This window comes from Rhamphochromis longiceps, linkage group LG17 (genome assembly GCF_057381845.1).
Source record: "Rhamphochromis longiceps isolate RC_006_pf linkage group LG17, R_longiceps_female_GT1.1, whole genome shotgun sequence".
Lineage (NCBI taxonomy): Eukaryota > Metazoa > Chordata > Actinopteri > Cichliformes > Cichlidae > Rhamphochromis > Rhamphochromis longiceps.
In genome coordinates, this window is record NC_140573.1 from 5,547,074 (window position 1) to 5,567,343 (window position 20,270).

The 20,270-nt window shown below is 41.7% G+C and overlaps 1 protein-coding gene across 1 annotated transcript; it reads left to right on the top strand.

Moving 5' to 3' along the window:
- Window positions 1-271: 271 nt before the first annotated feature.
- Window positions 272-19,100, top strand: fbh1 (F-box DNA helicase 1). Its single transcript, XM_085387079.1, has 21 exons — window positions 272-1,057; window positions 1,326-1,481; window positions 2,058-2,680; window positions 2,764-2,900; window positions 3,258-3,405; window positions 3,500-3,681; window positions 3,766-3,840; window positions 6,032-6,123; window positions 6,664-6,832; window positions 6,912-7,131; window positions 7,241-7,328; window positions 7,419-7,514; window positions 7,628-7,764; window positions 9,400-9,496; window positions 9,602-9,768; window positions 9,911-10,007; window positions 10,925-11,122; window positions 13,311-13,436; window positions 13,583-13,689; window positions 18,464-18,598; window positions 18,683-19,100. The coding sequence occupies exons 1-21, from the start codon at window positions 1,039-1,041 to the stop codon at window positions 18,845-18,847; spliced, it is 3,234 nt and encodes a 1,077-aa protein (XP_085243205.1). The 5' UTR covers window positions 272-1,038; the 3' UTR covers window positions 18,848-19,100.
- Window positions 19,101-20,270: the final 1,170 nt, after the last annotated feature.

Sequence of the window (20,270 nt, forward strand, 5' to 3'; positions counted from 1 at the left end):
AATGAACTCTATTGATTTCAGTGACTGCTGTGCCTCAAACATTGATGCGGTGCAATTACCTGGAGATTGGTACTGTATTTACCCTAGCACTTAGAAATTACTGACCCATGAATAAACATATTCCCCCTACTTGTTCTGGAATATGTGCTTCTGTTTTAAAATTTACACTTTAACAAACAAAGATATGGAAACTACACGGTTGTTTGTTTGGTTTTTTAAAATTTACTTTTTACTGCTTTGGTGAAGAAATTTGTGGAACAAAAAATGATTTGAAGGCAAATGCTTAGAGTGCTCACTTTAATCAACATCGAACTATTATGATGCATTTTTTTTTAAAAATTATTATTATTTTTTTATTCTTTTGCTGTTACAGTTGTAAATGCTCATAAGAAACATGGCTGCCATTTCAAATAAGATCAGGGAATGTGTAAATGAGCCCTGTAAGCCAAACAGAGTTCTATCTGTTATATTAAGGGTCTACTAATCAAATCAGTTTGTCATTTAAATAAGAGGATAATCTTTTATATTTTATTTAATCGTTTTTTAAATTGATTACATTAATCGTTCTTGCTCACTTTTGCAAAAACTTTGTAGCATCTGGATCAAGCCATTGAAAAACTGGAACTTAGCTCGATGTCGCAAAATGCGAATTTCAGCTTTCCAGTAGGTGGCGATGATGCGCCTTTCAAGTTGGTTTGAGATTCAAAGAAGAACAAACCGACCAATTACACCAGACCTGCAACTTCAGAAGCTTTCCTCGAAAACAAAAACATACATGAACGTTTTCTCCAATGAATCCCTGTTAACGTTAAATTAGTCCGCTTACATTTAGGAGCAGTCGCGTTTTTAAAGTAGTTTTTGCATTAGCAGTACTTCTGGGAGAAGTACCGCTAATGTTAGCAGGCACACACGGGCTAGCAGTGATCGTTTGTGGACGTTAGCTTGGGTGTATTTTCTGAGGCTGTTCGTGTGTAAAGACTTCTTTACGTGAAATTATGGGGCTTTGTTACTGAAAGATTGTAGGTGTAGCAGCAGAAAATGGAGGTGTCTGTTAAAGGTAAGTTCAGGATTTAAAGCTAAGTACACTGTATGTACTCATGTACTACTTTTGAAATGCACGTATACGAAAAATAAAGTTTTAACGAGATTTTTTAGACTTGTTGCCTTGTTTTATCCCACAAAACTGAATATAATCTTTAATGGTAAACTAGTTAGCAAACAATTGTAGGCTGAAATCTAAGGAAAGGCTTACCCTGCATGCAGGATAATCCCAGTACTGTGATTTGAATTGTTCTGCCACGGCTGGATGTTGTGTGGTTTCCTAGGAAAGGCCAAGAGGAGGCACCTGAATGCAGAAGACTGTGATGGACTGGGACAAAGAGCAGTCCTCACCCGGCCTCACACCTTTAACCAGAGGATGGGCAACCGTGATCCGAACCGGGGGCTTTACCCCAGGACACCCACTAAGCGGCCAAAGTTTGGTAATGTGGTGTAAAGCTTTTATTACAGTGTGGTGTGAGAAAAGGAACACTGAGCATGTGACTTGGTAAATGTTAAATGGACTGGTTCTTATATAGCACTTTTCAACTCTATATGAGCACTCAAAGTGCTTTATACAACTAATTAATTCACCCAATCAATAACTGTTAAGTGCTGACTGCTTAACAGATGACCTGCTCTACCACGTGAGCTACAGCCACCCCAGCTTCTTTGTGTCATGTCTTTAGGAGGAAGACACAGTTTTTGTAGTGGACTGTAAACCAAGCAGTCAAGCTCTGATTGAAGTGCACTGCATTTAACTGTAAATTTAATGCAATTTTAAATATGAGACCCAAAGATATGTTGGAGCAAGTAAGGCTGAAAACCACCAATAAAACTATCAGAGATCGGCAAAGACCTTAGAATTTGATAAATCAACACTTAGCAGCTCAGTGACAAATGAAAGAACACAACAGACAACCTTACTAAACTAAACCAATGATTTATGGATGTATTTTTTGCCTTTTGACAAAAAGTCTAAAGAATCAGATTATAAATCTTTGTCCTTTTTCTCTTAGCACCTGCCACAGGAAGTCCTTCTGGGAGACAGAAGGGTATCAATGAATTTTTTTCTGTGGCGAGAGTCCTCAGCTCCAGTCCGCACAAATCCTCCCTGCCTTCCACCTCCAAGGAAGAGCCAAGAGCTGCAGAAGAAGAGGAGGATGAGGATGACGATATCAGCCTGTTGGCTGTACCTTTGGCACCACAGCTCAGGGTAACAGAGGAGGAGGAGATCGATGACAGTCTTTTAGCTGCTGTGATGATGCCAGAGCCTGAGGCAGGCGAGGAGGAGGAGATTGACGATGCCAGCCTGTTGGCTGTTGAGATGATGCCGCAGTCTAAGGTGAAGGAAGAGCAGCAAGTGGATTATCTGGAGGGAATGACGGCTGAGATGTTTGGGAATGATGATGAATTTGACCAGTGTGACATTGATAATGAAGAAGAGGAGGTGGAGGCCCTTCCCGATGCCCACTTTGGGCTCCTGGGCAGCAGAAGCGGCTTGCTGAAACCCCAGGGCTGCATGGACGACCTTCCAGAGGAGGTGCTGAGAGAGGTGCTGTGCCTCCTACCTGCCCAGGACCTGTACCTCAATGTCAGGCTCGTTTGCCATCGCTGGAGGAACATCGTCCAGGACAGCACGGTAAGATGACACCAAACAACAATCGCAAAATGAGCACGTGGAGCGAAATGTCAAAGTCATGTTGGATGTGCTTCTCTTCACAGTTTGTGCCTTTCAAGAAACAATACTATCGCTACATGATGAGAGAGAGGCATACAGAGATGGAGATCTGCTCCATCCTGAGGAACAGCGGTATAACAGGGCCAGCACCTTCAGAGCACAGCATACGAAAGCTAGTTGTGTAAGTTACTCTTTCTTTAATAAGAAAAATTACAAAACAGTTGAAGTTCTTGTAAAATGTCCACCACATGAAGTCTCGCCTAGAACTGCAGAAAATTATTCATGTATTTCTGGTTAATATGATTCCAATATGACTGTTTTTGATCTGACTGGGAAGGTTGGTTTGGGAAGTGATGCAAGTCTCTCCTGTATACGAGTTGCTGTGGCCACCCTCGCTGTAAAAAAAAAAAAAAAAGTGTAAATAAGCTGATCTCACATTGTGTGTGTGTGTGTGTGTGTGTGTGACTGGAATTTGATATCAATTTCTCATTTTTAAAATGTCACTCTGTGTGTTTGTGTGTGTTGTCTTTATTATCAGTTTAATGGCTCAGCATAAGGTTGGAGAGCGCTTGAGGCCAGATGACGTTCTGGAGCGTGTAAAGAAACATCGCCTTTTCCCTCAAGCTGAGGCCTCCATCAGACTGCGTATTTCTGATGTTCAGAAGCACTTTAACCTTGGAATTACTGTATGACTCACTCATTAATACATAAAAAATGCCATGTGATCATATAGAGACAATCTGAGTTTTAAAGTGTGTCCACAATGGATCTGATTTCCAGGGTCCTAACCCGTATGCAGCCATGGCTGTCATACTGATCCTGAGTGAGGGTGTTGGTGATGTGCAGGCCTTAGTGTCTCTGCTCACGGGCTGCATGTCACACTCGGCCATCACAGAGTACCTCTGCCACATGGCCATGATGCTGCTCGCTTTAGAAAGGAACAAAGTCACTGTCAGTAACAGGTAAGATGAATAACGAGTAGCAATCCGGATTTCTGTTCTCATCATTCGTCACACTGTTTGTTTTTCTTTTTTCTGCCTGCTCAGGTTGCATTACAACATTTACTATGTCCTCCACCTGATGGAGAATGGCCCGTTCCCTGTCAGCTCTCCACAGAGCAGGTGAGGTCAAAATATGTTAGCTCTGTAATACCGATACAGGGACGCTAAATATCGATATTTTATTCAATACTTTGAGAAGACTGAATAAGAGCGGCTCAGCAAGCTTTCTTTCTGTATGTGATTTGAAGCGTTTCTCTTGTTGTTGCAAGAATTTATTCCAACTGATCCTATAATTCTCAGCAGTTTCAGTCAGCTCTGGTAAACTCTCATTAGGTGAAGCCCATTAACCGATTAAGATAAGAAGAACTTTGTTTATCCCGAGGGAAATTCTTTTGTCGCAAACATGCTCAATGCAACAAGAGAAAAAATGAGCGCAGATAAAATAACATAACTATTACTACAAGTAATTATGACAAGTGACATAATGTTAGTGCAATGAATAAAGAGAGTAGCAGCATATGATGGGGGGATGAAACAAACATTCAGTAACATACAGGTGAATAATATTGCACAATCTGAGTGAGAACAAAATACAATCATATTAATCCTAGAAAATCATCTACCGATGAAAGAAGAGTTGTACAGTCTTATTGCCACCGGCAGGAAGGATTTCCTGTGGTGGTCAGTTCTGCATTCAGAGGCGATGAGTTTTTTTTTTTGTTTGTTTTTTTTCCTACGTGTGCTCCAATGGCCCATCATGGAGGCGTAGAAGGGTTGTCCATGATACTGAGACACTTTTCTAGCATTCTCCTCTCAGACACCTCCATCGGGTTCTCAGTCTGACACCCAGGACAGAACCAGCCTTGTTCAGCCTGTTGCTATCAGCTGTCTTCACCCCACTGCCGCAGCACAAAGCTGCAAAGAACACAACATTCTCTACCACAGAGTGATAGAACTTGGTAAATATTTTCCTACAAACATTAAAGGACCTAAGCTGCATCAGTAGGAAAAGCCAGCTCTGGCCTTTCTTGAAGACAGCTTCTGTGTTCTTGGACCGTCCAGTTTACAGTCAGTGTGTACCCCCAGGTACCGGTAGTCCTCAACTACCTCCACAACAGCCCCTCTGATGGTTACAGGGGTAGGAGGAGGAGCATGCTTCCTAAAGTCGACAATCAGTTCCTTTGTCTTTGCGATGTGGGGGATGGAGAAGATGGGAAGAGCTGGGGGGGGGAGGGATGGAGAAGATGGGAAGAGCTGGGTGTGGGGACAGGAGATGCAGGGCAGTCAAACCTATTGAAGTGCAGATTTAGGTTGATTACGCATTCAACATCCCCATCCATCCACACACCTCTCTTTTGTCTCAGGCCAGTAATGGCCCACATTCCCTTCCACACCTCCCTGGTATTGTTTTCTTGGAGTTTGCTTTCCAGCTTTCTTCTGAGGGACTTGTTTCCCTCAGCAGTCTTGGCTTTAAGCTCCTTCTGCACACATTTCAACTGTTCTTTGTCACAGTTTCTGAAAAATCTCTTTTTCTTGTTTAGCGTAGCTTTGATGTTACCTTGGGTAACAAGGTTTATTGTTGGGGAAGCAATGAATGTTTTTTTTTTTTTTTTTGGGAACCACATTGTCAAAATTGTCCCCATGAGCATTACAGAGAACATCCCAGTCCGTTGCCTCAAAGCAGCCCTGCAGAGTCTCTTCTGTCTTCCTTGTCCATCTTATAACAATTTTTGTGACTGCAGGTTGCCTCGGGATGATAGGTTTGTAAAAGGGCTGGAGGTGGACAAGGTTGTGATCAGCCCTGCCCAGGGGAGTAAACAATGATGATTATGACGAGGGAAAACTCTCACGGTAGATAATATGGTCGAAGACCAATTGCTAACAGTTCAGTATGTTTATTACGCACAGCCGTCCTCACCTTAACGTGACTAGAGGAACACCAGCGGTTGTTTACATAAAGAGCGAGTCCTCCTCCCCTTATACCGTCATAATTACTTGCAAGTTGCTTAAACCTTCCTTGATGGAGGTTCAGTCCTTTTCTTTTTTTTTTCTGGATCTAATCATGTTTCAGCTCATGATGTTTGTTTAACGGTCTTAAGAGGGATTCAAACTGCAGGCCAAACTAATTCACTGGAGACCATTTTTTTCTGATTGATTTTTGCTTATTCACATAATAAACTAACAGCCAGTGTGATTTTCTTTTTTCTGAACTTGTATATGTAATATTCAGCAGACATTTAAATAATTAGAGCTGGACTGATGCTTGAGGAGTTTTAGCACTTTTTTTGTTTGTTTCTGGTGTCTCTGCTAGGCGGCCCCAGATCCACCTCACGCAAGAACAGCAGCAGATCCTCAGCCACAATATCCAGGATGACCACGTGGTTAAGATAATAGCATTTGCAGGTACAGTAAAGAAGTGGAATTGGAGACAGTGCCCTTACATGAATCTTTTAGGCCAGCCAGAGTATGTGTCACTGGCCAGTGGATTGAATGTTTATAGAAGAACAACACTGCAATATCCATTTTTATTAACTTTTCCCATTCGTTCCCATTGCGTGTACTGTCTGCACTAAATACGTTTAATGCTATAGGATTTGAGACATCACCAGGGGGCGCTCTTTCTCCTTTATAACACCTTGGTAAAATGGGTCTAATATGCTCATTTTTATACGCTCATTTCTTTATGTTATAGCTGTGGGATTGCCCTGGAGGAGCATTACATGATTACATGAAGCCTTTTAGCCTGAAATGAGCCCTTTTACCTCCGGTCTCTTTAAGGTTCTGCAGCAGACAGTGGTATAAAGATGCCGTCAGCCCGTAGGGAACATAGATGTAAAATATGAATCTTTTGTCATCAGTGCAGCTTGTGTGATGTAGGCTACATTTGCAGATGACGGGTCTTTGTGTCGTAGCTTCATTAAAGGTCAGTGCTGTGTGACACAGGTACTGGGAAGACTACCACACTAGTGAAGTACGCTGAGCAGCGGCCGGACCTTCGCTTCCTTTATGTGGCCTTCAACAATTCTGTGGCTTCGGAGGCACGCCGCCGCTTCCCCAGGAACGTGGACTGCAAGACCGTCCACTCGTTGGCCTATAATGACGTAGGGAAGAGGTGAGAATCAGAGTTCTCAGATGCTCGTGATGGCAGGCCTTCGTTTTAATACTATCGTGCTCTCTTCTCTCCCTTTCAGATACAAATTCCGTGACAAGCTGACCTTTAACATGAAGGCTTTCGCCATCAGTTCTGTTCTGCCCAAAGGCCGCGGTGGCTTCACCAAGGCCAAAGTGGTTATGACAACCCTCAATGCCTTTATGGCTTCTACAGATGAAACCATCACTATAAGACATGTTCCCAACTCTCGTGTGACTAAAAACAACTTCCGCAAGGATATAGATCATGATGAAAAACTGGTATAAACGTTTTAAAGTATATAAAAGATCGGCGCTGTACCTATGAAGTAAATTATTATGAAGCTACATCTAAAGTGTGTTTTGTGTTATCATGAAATCCTTGTTTCAGTTGGTCGTCCGTGATGCACAGAGAATCTGGAAAAAAATGAAGGATCTGAATGAGAAGTCAAAAGATGCCTATTACATGACCCACGATGGTACGCCAACTGTGAAATGAAGAAATATAATTATGTTTACTACGTTGTGTAAAGAAATGATGGAGGATCCCTGGAACATTTCATTCCCAGGTTACCTAAAGTTATGGCAGCTCCAAGACCCAAAGCCTTGCTTGTCGGGTGCATACAATGCTCTTTTCATTGATGAAGCCCAGGACTGCACTCCCGGTACTGAAATACTCCCACAGGCTCACATGTTTGCAGAAAAGCAAATCCTTGATGATTTAGCTCAGCTTTTATGCTTTCATGTTGTCCACTGACTGTTGTTTGTTTTGTTTCAGCCATCATGGATGTGCTGCTGTCTCAGAGCTGTGGGAAAATCCTGGTTGGCGATCCTCATCAGCAGATCTACACCTTCAGAGGAGCTGTTAATGCCTTGAATGTTGTTGAACACACCCACATCTATTACCTCACCCAGGTACACACAACTACCCAAACACACCGTGGTAAACGTGGACAGAAAATGCATCAGATGTGTCAAAGTTGACAAATACAGCAAAAGAAGAAAGATGCACTATACTGCCAAAAGTATTCACTCACCCATCTACATCATTGAATTCAGGTGTTCCAGTCACTTCCATGACCACAGGTGGATAAAATCACCCAGGCATGCAGACTGCTTCTATAAACATTTGTGATAGAATCGCTCTCAAGAGCTCAGTGAATTCCAGTGTGGTACCGTGATAGATGCCACATGCTCCTCGCTACTAAATATTCCACAGTCAGATGTTAGTGATATTATAACAAAGGGGAAACGATTGAGAATGACAGCGACACAGCCATGAGATGGTAGGCCGCATAAAATCACAGAACGAGGTCAGCAGGTGCCGAGGCCCATAGTGTGCAGAGGCTTTCCGAAAAATCAATCGCCGCAGACCTCCAAAGTTCATGTAAGCTTCCGATTAGCTCAAGAGCGGTGGGTATAGAGCTTCATGCCTGAGCAGCTGCATTCAAGCCTTGCATCATCAAGCGGAATGCAAAGCGTTGGATTAGCCCCTTAGTTCCACTGAAAGGTACCCTTAACGCTTCAGCATACCAAAACATGTTGCACAACTTCATGCTCCAAACTTTGCAGGAACAGTCTGGACCTCAAATGTGCTTTTGGAATAATCATCAAAAAGAATGTTTTTGTTCCCATAAACACACTCCTACATCTTGTAGAAAGCTGTCCCAGAAGAGTTGAACTGTTGAATTTGGGATCTGTTTATATGAAAGAGGAGGCATCAGATACAGTCTGGTGACATGTAAACAAAGCTTAAACTCAGCTTTTTGGCCATCCGTTTTCCATTTTAGCACAGTGCGACCACACCGGCAGTTTCCTTCGGCATGTTGTCAGTCAGTTTGGAGTTCCAAGGAAAAGTTAAAACCTTAAATCTAGTAGTAGCTAATATTAGCTAGTAGCTCATAGTCATGCACATCAGCAGTTACAATGCACATCAGGTTGCAGTTGAAGAAGATTAAAGGACATGTGACCATCTCACTCATTCAGCTTAAACGTGGGAGATTGCAGCTTCACTTGGGCTGATTCTTCCAAATATTCCAGCAGGAATTATGATGTCACTAGGAAAAACTGCTATCAGTTTCAAGTAGCATGTTATCTTCACTTAACCTGCTTATGTTGGCGTGTGTCAAGTAGCTGACTGACACCTGCAAGCAGGAAGACAACTGCCTCGTGTGCATCTTTTCCTCCTCTCACCCTAAATAAATCGGTCACAGCAGATGGCCGCCCCTCCCCGAGCCTGGTTCTGCCAGAGGTTTCTTCTTGTTAAAAGGGAGTTTTTCCTTCCCACTGTCGCCAAGTACTTGCTCATGTCGTATGATTATTGGGGCTTTCTCTGTGTTATTGTAGGGTCTTTACCTTCAAATGGTGACTGTTGTTGTGATTTGGTGCTGTATAAATAAAATTGTATTGAAGCATGTTATAAAGTTTGCAGTTATACTTTCCCCTGCTATTCAACTGTAAATTCTAAATGTCTTTATTAAAAAAAAGGATCAAGCATGTATAATCTTTTTGCTCCTATTATTAAACCTTCATGCCATTTATGTTGTCCAGAGCTTTCGATTTGGTGCTGAGATCGCCTATGTGGGTGCCACCATCCTCAAAGTTTGCAAGGGAGTTCAGAAAATTCTTGTCGGAGGAAACCAGAAGGGTAAACTCTTCCTAAAAATGAAAAAATATGTGGTTTTTCAGAACCAGTTTCAGTTTTTTAAAGACTTGAGCATAATTGATTTTGACTGTTTTATTTATTCTGTAGGCGGGGTGTGTGACAATGCTGCAGACAGAGTCGTTGAGGCTGTGGGGGCAGGTGCATGCCAAAGCCGAGGGAAGACAGCCATCTTATCTAGGTGCAATTTCGGCGTGTTTAGTGAAGCCGTTCGACTTACAGATGCAAATCCCAGCTGCAGGCTCCACTTCATTGGCGTGAGTGTGTATCCACATATAATTATACGAAGGGATGCGTTACGTTGCGGGTTAAATTTGATCAAAAATGAAGACTTTATTGTTTGTTATCAATGTATGTAACGTTTAGAAATCAGTACCTGATATTGATATTTTCCCTCAGGATATAAAGAACATCGGGCTGGACCGTATCATGGATGTATGGCACCTGCTGCAGCAAACAGGGCAGCAGCTCCAAGAAGGAGAACGAAGACCTCACTGTAAGAATAAAATGATACACAGCAATGGAATATAGCATTTCTCATAGCATGAGACTATTGTGACAGGAGTATATTTGTGGTATATTTGCTTTGCCAAATAAATAAATTGTATGCATGTTTTAATCCATCTGCTCTCTTTCAAACTGCATTGACCACTTTTTAGACCATCTGCTCCATCTTCTGATTGGAGTGGCTCTATAGCTTGCCATTGATACCAGAGCCGAACATATCTTACCAGCCACTGTTAGATTGTGGGGACTGAAGGTGGCTGTTTAGCAGCAACTTTCAAAATCCTAATAATCATATTGTTGCTTTGTTTAGGGGAAGAAAAAAAAAGTAAATAACAAAGTGTATCTCTGGCCCATGAAAAGAAAGTTTTTATTCTGTAATTATAATTTATTTCCTTTAGGTAAAAGGCTTTTAGTGCTTTCAACAGCTTTGTTTGTGTAGGTTCAGTCATCCAGGTCAGGCGCTTAACTTGAAGGTAATGGGATTCATTTTTTAGGTTTCCAAAGACGTTTCACTTCTCATCTGAAAAGTTTTGTTCAGTTCAAAAGATTTGGTGGGGAGTCCGGTTCTCAAGCACTTTCATTTACTGTTTGTTTAAAAAACTCATGAAAAGTTCCCAAATGTGTTTTGGAAGTTCAGGTATTCAAAGATCCATGAGGTAACATCTTTCCTCTGATTATGATCCAAATATTAAAGATGTCCACGAAGTCCATAACCCTGCAGTGATAATCAACCTTATTCATACTCCTCCTTTTAACCACGATCAGGACATATTTAATAATCTCTTTATTTCCGTTGTTCTGTGCTGTGTTATTGCTCTAGTTTTACAAATGAAGTAAAAAAAGGAAAAACAGCGTTTCAAAGAACTCAAACTTCGGACACTAATGTTGAACTTTCTCTGCTTTCAGACATCAGGGACCCCCTGATCCGCTCGTTCGCCTCTCGTCGAAGTGAGAATCCCTTCTTTGCTTTCAAAAAATATGTTGAACAAACAGAAGATAATGAACTCCAAGCAAAGGTGACCATCGTGGAAAAGTATCGGAAACGAATCCCCGAGCTGGTGTCAAGACTGAAGGCCTGTTCTGAAAACGACTTATGCAATGCAGGTACACACACACACACACACACACACACACACACACACACACACACACACACTGCATTATCCACAAAGAAGCCTGGAAAAACAATAACTTAATAAAGTGACTTCAGTTACTAAAAAGAATTTAATTTATTTTTTTTAACCTTTATTTAACCAGGAAGATGTCATTGAGATTAAAAACCTCTTTTTCAAGGGAGACCTGGCCAAGATAGAAACACTTATTCCTTTCCTCAAATAAGGATGGCAAATGTCTTTTTGGGTATCAAAAGCGGGATTGATTTTAGAAGTTAAAATAATTTTGTGTTTGCTGAAAAATGAAGAAACGGCAGCTCAGTTTTTTTCCTGATTCTTGCTTGTTTCTTTAGGTTTTACATTCACTGAAAAACTGGATTTTGTATTTCCGTTTAGAACGTAGTAGTATACGATGTAACTACAATAGTGAGGAATATCGTGTCGTGGGAGGAAAAAAGACAACTTCTGCTTTCTACATGGTGCTATTTTAACCACACTCATAAAAAATCCCCTTCAGATTTTTGCATGCAGCCAGATTCAAATGTTTGTACAGCATTTCTGGGGAATTCAGACTTTTTTTTTTTTTTTTTTACTTTGGTGGAGCATAAACATCCATTACTTCATTTTTAGCTATTCTTGAATTTGCTTGTGTTTGCTGTCCATTTGAAAGCTCTGCTTCCAGTTCCACTTCAGTTTTTGTTTCATGATGACATAACATAATCACAGACTTGCTTCAGATTTGTCAGCTGCACATACATGATGTGAATCTCCTGTTAGTGACGTAGATCGACCAGTAAATTGAGAGCTTCGCTTTTACACTCAGCTCTTTCTTCACCATGATGGACCGGTACAGCATCAGCATCACTGCAGCTGCAGCCCCAATCCGTCTGTCGAACTCCCGCTCTCTTCTTCATCATTCGTGAACAAGACCCTGAGATATTTAAACTCCTCCACTTGGGGCAGAAACTCGTCCCTAACCTGGAGTGGGCGCTGCACCCTTTTCCGGCTGAGGACTATGACCTCAGATTTGGAGGACACAATGTACCCGTTTTCTGATGGGTACATTGGGACTTCTTTCATGTGGTTGTCATGTTTAAACAATGCTCAGTTGTTGATAATGGACCCAAAGGTGTGTCAAGAAAATCCTCCCTATATCACTACACTACCAGTACCCACAGCCTCAATGCACAAAAGTTTATTCTATTCATCTGGACGTAGCGTTTTCAGTGCGAGAAACGTTTTGTCACTCATCCAAGTGACTTCTTCAGTCTCAGCTCACTGCGGGTTTCCCCAATCTTATAAAAAGTACAGTTGCAGTCACTTGGATGAGTGAAGAAACGTTTCTCGCACTGAAAACGCTACGTCCAGAAGAACAGAATCTTCTTTGGGATTTACTTATCTGGATGACTGAGCATGAATCAAGACACAGCCTGAATGGTTGACAGAAGGCAGGATGGATCCTTTCATGTTTTTCTTTTTTTTTTTTTTTTTAAACTGGCAAACTGACTCCCAGCTCTTATTTTGTCCTGCTGCACCTTTGATTTCAGTCAGTTCTGCACAGTTCCTTTCTTTAACTGCATGTACATGTGAAAGCTCCTGAAATATGAATCTGCATCCAATAAAAACTTCTACCCTGGTTTGTTGTGTTGGGGTGGTCAGTACAGACTCCATCACAGTAAAATACAGTGGATTTGTTCTAAATAATTTGAAGATTATTCCAAATCCCTTTGCTGACTCATTCACATTAACCTTATAGTGATGTCTATAAATCTTCTCGTGATGACTTCATGCGTCATGCCAGGGGCTTAAATGACATGGATGACAGCCATCACTATAACCACTGCCGACACTCAATAATTTTCTATGTGTTTAATAATTTTTTATTTAATTTGATGCTGATTTGTTGAAATTGGAACAAGCACCAGGAAGTGAAGCAAGAGAAAAAAAGCAGGGGACTCGTCGTCTTCTTACTCAGTGACAGTCTTTGTCTCTCAAACCTCACCATCAGCAACTATAGACTATTTATTTTATTGTTATGGAGATGTTCACATGAGCTGGAACATCTTTTCTTTTGTCTCTCTTTTTTCTTTCAGGATTAGATGACTTTAATTGTCTGGAGGATGGAGTCTTTCTTTTAATGAGTGTTGTTTTTCCGCTCTGTGTTCTGGCTCTCCTTCCAGACTTCATAGTTGGAACTGTCCATAAGTCTAAAGGTCTGGAGTTTGACACCGTGATGGTCACTGATGACTTTGTCAAGGTTCCCTGTTCTAAGCACAACCTGCGCCACAGTCCTGAATTCTCATTTGGTATGTTATGTTTTTTGGGTTGTTGTTGTTTTTTTCTTGGACCTTTTTATCACGAGTGGCATGAAGCACGTCTAGTAAGGAGGATGATTTCTACCTGAAAGCGGGAATGTTGTTTAACTGTTGTTGTTTCTCCCCCCGACACACAGCTAAAATTCCTGACGATGAGTGGAACCTGCTGTACGTGGCTGTCACTCGTGCCAAAACGACTCTCATCATCACAAAAAACATCCGCCGCATCATCACAATGGCTGGGGTACGAAACTCTCACTGTGCATCTCACTTCTTATCCTATTGCTGTGCAGTTTCAGTAACGCCTTCACATGTAAACCTCATAATGGCATCGAAACAACACGGTCATGAGAATAGATGCACTTCATTTAAACCAAACCTTGAGAAATGACTGTGACAGCAGTTACAGCATTAAACACAACCTGGAGCACATTTAAAAGAATGAAGAAATGAGAAAATTTAAAGAACGAAAAAAAGCTGCCCCTTGCTCTCAACTCGGGACCCGCCCAGCTTCACGTTGTCAACCCTTTCGCCTATTGACGCTTGAAGCCACACAGTGTCGTTGACTTCCTAGTTTCAGATTACTGCAATGCTGCTTCTCCCTTACTGTGTGTCCCGTAATTTCCAGTAAGTGGCACTGAGGGTGGTTTGGATCCATGTGTTTTCCATTATGATTCAAAGACAGAATTTCCTCCAAAAATTACTTTTCAGCACATTTTACACGTGGCAGTACAGTATTCAGGACAAAGAAGTATTTCTTTGCAGTAACATGACCAGGTTCGCATGACTTTCAGTCCAAAAATGCATCAATCCCTCTGCTGCCTTCCGGACTGAAAAACCCCAAAGCCAGGTACAGAATGTGGCCGGGGAAGTTTAAATGCAGCTCCAGCTCCATGAAACAAACACAGTTGTGCTGGAAGTTTCCATACACTCATCATGGGCATGACTGTCATAATTATGTGGGTCTTTTTGGGGGGATTTCTTTGAACTATTCTTTTTCCAAGGTGGAATGATTACACAGCAGATATTTTTAATGACTTCCAAAAACAAGAATTGGGAAAATTAAATGGAGAATTGTAGATTTACAAAATTTGGTCATGTCTTTCTGAGCGATTTCTTAAAATCTGTACGTAAGTACAAGATATTCAGATGGGTCACTCCTTTCAGGATCTGGAAGACGACCCAAGCTGATTACAGGATTTATTCCAGGCAGCAGATCTTTCAGTGTGAAAATAAAAAAAATAAATAAAAAAGCAATGAAGTAGAACAGCGACTGCTATAACAGGCAGCTGTGCCAACAATTTAAAAAAAAAAATATTTTTTTAATACCACTTCTTGACAGTGATCACTGTTTGACAGTATATACAAACACTAATCACCCTTTCCTCAATACAAAATATAATATAAGAAGGTGCTCAGTGTTTCCCTTTTGTCAGAGGAAAAAAAGACATGACTTGCTGGACACTGAAAGTTTTTCCTCATCTTTTTTTCTGACTGTTTCTCCACTAGTTTAGCATTTAGCTAAGCTAGGGTCAGCATGAGGAGGTACCTGGGCCCTACAGAGGTTGCACAGGTAGTCCAACTCTTTCACATGGGACATCAATGCATGTCTTTGCCAGAAGGTTTGCTGTGTCTCCCAGCACAGTCTGAAGAGCATGGAGGAGATTTCTAGGAGGGTTGTTACAAGCGTGAAAGGGTGTGGAGAAGCCATGGAGAACACTGTGCTTCATCATCAAACGTGGCTGGTTTGGTGGTGCAAATTGAAACAGCCTGCAGCATCATTTTCTTCACTTTGATTTTCAAGGTGTCTTTAAATTCAGCCCTCTGTGGGATGATCATTTTCATTTCCATCAAATGATGTGACATCCTTTTGTTATTTTCAAATTCAAATTCAAATTTTATTTGTCACACACACACAACCATACACAGTATGACATGGGGGTGAAATGCTTGTAGCTGTACAATGCCCGACCATTAAATGACAGAAGAAAAGTTTTACAATATTTACAATTTACTACAAAAATTTACAAATTAACTTAGGAATTTACAGTAAAGAATGTGCAAATAGCAGAAGAGATTATAAAGATAAGGATTATAAATTATAGGAATTATAGGATTATAGGAAATGTGTGGTGGTGCGTGTGGTGACGTGTGTGAGAGTCCAGTCTTATAGTGACGTGTTGGGAGAGTCCAGTCCTACACCTGGTTCAGGCCCCGAATAGCCTGGGGGAAGAAGCTCCTCTTCATTCTCTCTGTTTTGGCCTTAAGGGAGCGGAAGCGCTTTCCAGACCTCAACAGTGAGAAGAGTCCATTGTTGGGATGGGAGAGGTCCATCATAATCTTCCTAGCTTTGGACTTGCACCGCTTGGTGTAGATGGACAGCAGGTCAGGGAGCTCTGATTGAATGATGCGTTCTGCCGAGCGCACCACCCTTTGCAGATCTCGTCTGTCCTGCTTGGTGCTGTTCCCAAACCAGGTGCAGATGTTTGACGTCAGGACGCTCTCGATGGTGCAGGAGTAGAAGTTCTTGAGCACCTTCAGTGGCAGATGGAAGTCTCTAAGTCTTCTGAGGAAGAAGAGACGCTGACGGGCTTTCTTAACCAGGGTGTTGATGTGACAGGACCATGACAGGTCCTGAGTGATGTGGACACCCAGGTATCGGAAACTGTCCACTCTCTCCACTGGCGTGCCACTGATGATGAGGGGTTTGTAATTCCTCGCCTGCTTTGTAGTGAAGTCCACGATCAGCTCCTTAGTCTTGCTGATGTTTAGGAGGAGGTTATTCTCCTGGCACCAGGTCTCCAGGTTCCTAATCTCCTCCAGGTAGGCCGTCTCGATGTTATCGGAGATCAGGCCCACAACAGCAGTGTCGTCAGCAAACTTGACAATGGAGGTGGTGTCGGATGTGGCTACACAGTCATAAGTGTACAGTGAGTACAGCAGGGGGCTTAAAACACAGCCCTGAGGCACTCCAGTGCTGAGTGAGATGGAGGGGGAGACTTGTTTTCCTACCCTCACTGATTGGGGTCTGTCTGTGAGGAAGTTGAGGATCCACTGACACAGTGATGAGCTGAGTCCTAGATCCGTCAACTTGGTGAAAAGCTTAGAGGGAATTATTGTGTTGAATGCTGAACTGTAGTCCACGAACAGCATCCTAACATAATTCCCTCTGCCAGTGTCCAGGTGACTCAGGGATGTGTGGAGCAGGTGAGATATGGCATCGTCTGTGGAACGATTATTATATTTTGTTCCCATATCAGTATAGATATCCAGTATGATTTTTTTTTTCTCATTGATCTGATGTATTTTGAAAGCACTGTATTTGTTAATTAGCATTTCCAGTGACTCAAAGGACTTTGATTTTCAGCCCCTTATATTTCCAGTACAGCTAAACTAAAACGTTTTCTGTTTAGGGAGGTTTTATCAAGCTTTGATTATCTTTTGTAAACATAGACTGTTGCCTGAACTCCACGATAAAGTTTTCCCATTGTAAATACAGCCCAGTCGGTGTACAGATGTTGGGAGCCGAGTCAGTGAGATCAGTTTTTGCAGAAAGCCAAACACAGTTTAAAACGCACACTCTAAAAGGAGTGGTGGGGAAATTGCATGGCCATAATAGTCTGCTGTTGTTGTCTTTTCTTTTTGCTTCTTGGGTGGTTGTTGGATTCTGTTTGGGGAGGGGTATGTGGTAATGACACCTTCACCTCAGTTTTTTTTTTTTTTTGAAAAAAAAAAGTGCACACAGAGTTTGAAACTTTGGTAACACAACAGCAATGAAGTTAATGCTGCCATCGCAAGTGCAGTTTACGTTTACAGTTTACCCTCTGTCTCCTCCTAGATGGTTTAAGGATTTTATATATACGTGTGATGGTTAAGGAAACAGATTCCAATACGATAGCAGCTTTAAACAGTGAAGGAATCTCCCTGAAGCAAGAAGAAACAGAAATAGCTGATCATGTTTGCTCTGCTTTTATACTTCCTGTGTTTTCTCAAGTGGCTTTCACTTCTCTGTCTATAAATTACTACCAAAACTTATGGGCCCTGTATTGTTTCTTTTTCATGGAGTGTTGTTACCACGGTAATTTCAGTGTTCATCTGGAGGACGAACTGCACCCACTGCACCACCGTAGGGTCTCACCAAGAACTTCATCTCGATACCTAATGGGAGTCAGGGTGCTTTTGCCTAACCTGTAGAGGTCTGTGTGTCCCTCGATGGATATGCTTCCCAGACCATCACTGATCCACTACCAAACTGGTCATACTGAACAATGTTACAGGCAGCATAATGCTCTCCATGGCTTCTCCAGACCCTTTCACGTCTGTTACATGTGCTCAGGGTGAACCTGTTGTTATCTCACAGGGCATCAGTGGTAGAACTGCCAATTCTGATATCATATGACAAATACCAATGCCAGGCAGTGAACACAGGGCCCAGTAGAGGATGTTGGGTCCTTAGGCCACCCTCACAAAGTCTGTTTTAGATTGGTCTGAGACTGAAGTAACTGCCTGTCTGCTGGAATCTTCTCCATTCTCTTAGACTGTGCTGGGAGACACTGCAAACCTTTTGGCAATGAAAGATAATGATGTGAGACTACCTGTGCAACCTCTGTAGGTTCTAGGTATCATATCATGCTGCCAGCAGTGACGCTGACTCCAGCCAAATGTAAAACTATTGTCAGAACGGCCACCTTATAGCTGAGTCACTAAGACCAGCTACTGTTACTATGGGCATCTATTCGTTTTGTTCTTGTACATAGACGATTCTTTTCATGTTCAGCCTTGTGAAACTCAAAAGCTAAAAGTTGTGCCACATGTAGTTTGACATGGTTTATGCTTTACGAGTATCAGTGCACATCACAGCAACAGCTGGGTGACACGGGTGGGCTGGATCTGGCTCATAGGTTTGGTTTTTAGCGTGCGCGCTCCCAGACTGTCTATCAAATGTCCTGCTCCTTGTATTCCAGGCGGTTTTATCCATATAAATGAAACTGTCTGCCATTTCTCACTGTTATCTCTAGGAGTACTTTTTTAGGTCAGAGATGCCCAGTTCCCTACTGAAGAGCGACCAGCCTCTCCCATGCTCCATCGCAAACTGTCCCAACTGCATCACCCCAGGCTCAGCCTTCATCATGTGCCGACAGCAGATGCGATGTGTAAGACCCTTCTTTGATGTAAAGGATAATATTATAATATAAGAATATTATTTAATTCTTGTTTCTACTTTTGCCCTCCTGCAGACCGATGGGTTGTCTCAAGGCGGGCCGCTGTGTGAGAAGTGTGTGTGGACCCGCGTCGGGCCCATCGCCTTCCTCATGACCGAAGACGTGCTCTCAATGGCCGAAATCCCACAAAGACTCGACCTGCCGGTCCATCATGCATTTTTCCTGGAGCTTTTTTTCTAACTGCTCGTCTTTAAGGAGCTACAGTGATACGGTCCGGTCGGGAAAATAGATCGAAATGCTCAAAGCAGGACACAGACAACTGGGGTTAATGTTTAGTTAAACAGACCGACTACTGAAAAAGTATTTTGTCTGTTGTGATTATTTTTATACTTTTTGTATAATTTTTGTGATTTTTGAATTGGAGAGTAGAGCCTCCAGCCTGTGTGACTATTAAAAAAAGTTATACTACAGAATAATTTGTAACTTTTTGCAGTTTTTAAGAATGGTCCTTGTTTGTAATCTCATTTTGTTTTGCTTTACAAGCCCATCTGGTTTGTGTTCAAAAGCAATGACCGATAATTATAACAGGAAACTTCAGTTTCTGTATTGTTTCATCAAGTTTAGTTTTTAAACTTAGAAGTTAAACAACTTCCAGATGGCTGGTGGGGTGACAGAACAAATGTGTTTGCATGCACTAGTCTTAACTGAAAAGCTGTACAAGTTCCTTGAGTTATGGAAAACAACAAGAAAGACAGGAAGAGCAAATGTTACTTAATGACGGCAAAATGTTGACATATTTCAAGTGAGGTTACTGTGGAAGTGGTGTTATCAGTGTCCACTTCCTGCTGCCACAGTCTGAAGTTTGTTGTGAGATACGAGACTGCAGTGATCTTATTTGCAGAAAAAGAAAGCTGTAAGCTCACACTCAATACATTTAACACAACTTGTCAAACATGAGGCTTGGGGGCCAGATCCAGCCTGCCAAAGACTCCCAACATGGCCCACTGGAAAGCTTTGGATTTCATACATAAACATAAGTCATACATAAACATTTAAATGACAAAACATGACACTTACATGACCCTGGTTTAGTCGGACAGCCCTTATTTAAACATCTAGCACTTACGCCCAAAGTAATGGTACGTATTTAGTCATGATGTGGATATCAACCTGAAGCACCGCACAAACAACTTTTTTTTAGTTGCCATCATATGAAGGTCACAGTTACAAATGGAAACACCTGCTGTAATATTAACATTTTCCGTGATACTAAAGATATATATATATATATACAAAGAGGAGACTTTCAATTTCGATCTTTAGATTTTCTCAGGAAGAAGAGCAGGTGGTGCCACAAACATGTTTTGCCTTGTTTTTTTTTTTTAAACTTTATACAGAAAACTTTGGCGTGCCGCTGAGCAAACTGAAATTATCTCTATAATCTATAATCTCTCTTGGTGGTTTTAACACAGGAAATCAGTACCCTTGCAGACATATTGCGTGCAAAGAAACACACCTATAGTTGGCTGAAAAAAATATAGCAGATATAAGAAGCAAAGGTACGTTAAAAAAATATAATTAACATCCCAAGGCTACAAAAAGTTTTGCTTCAAATGCACTTATAGGGCCTCATTATGCAGAATCACGGATTGGCATGCAGACT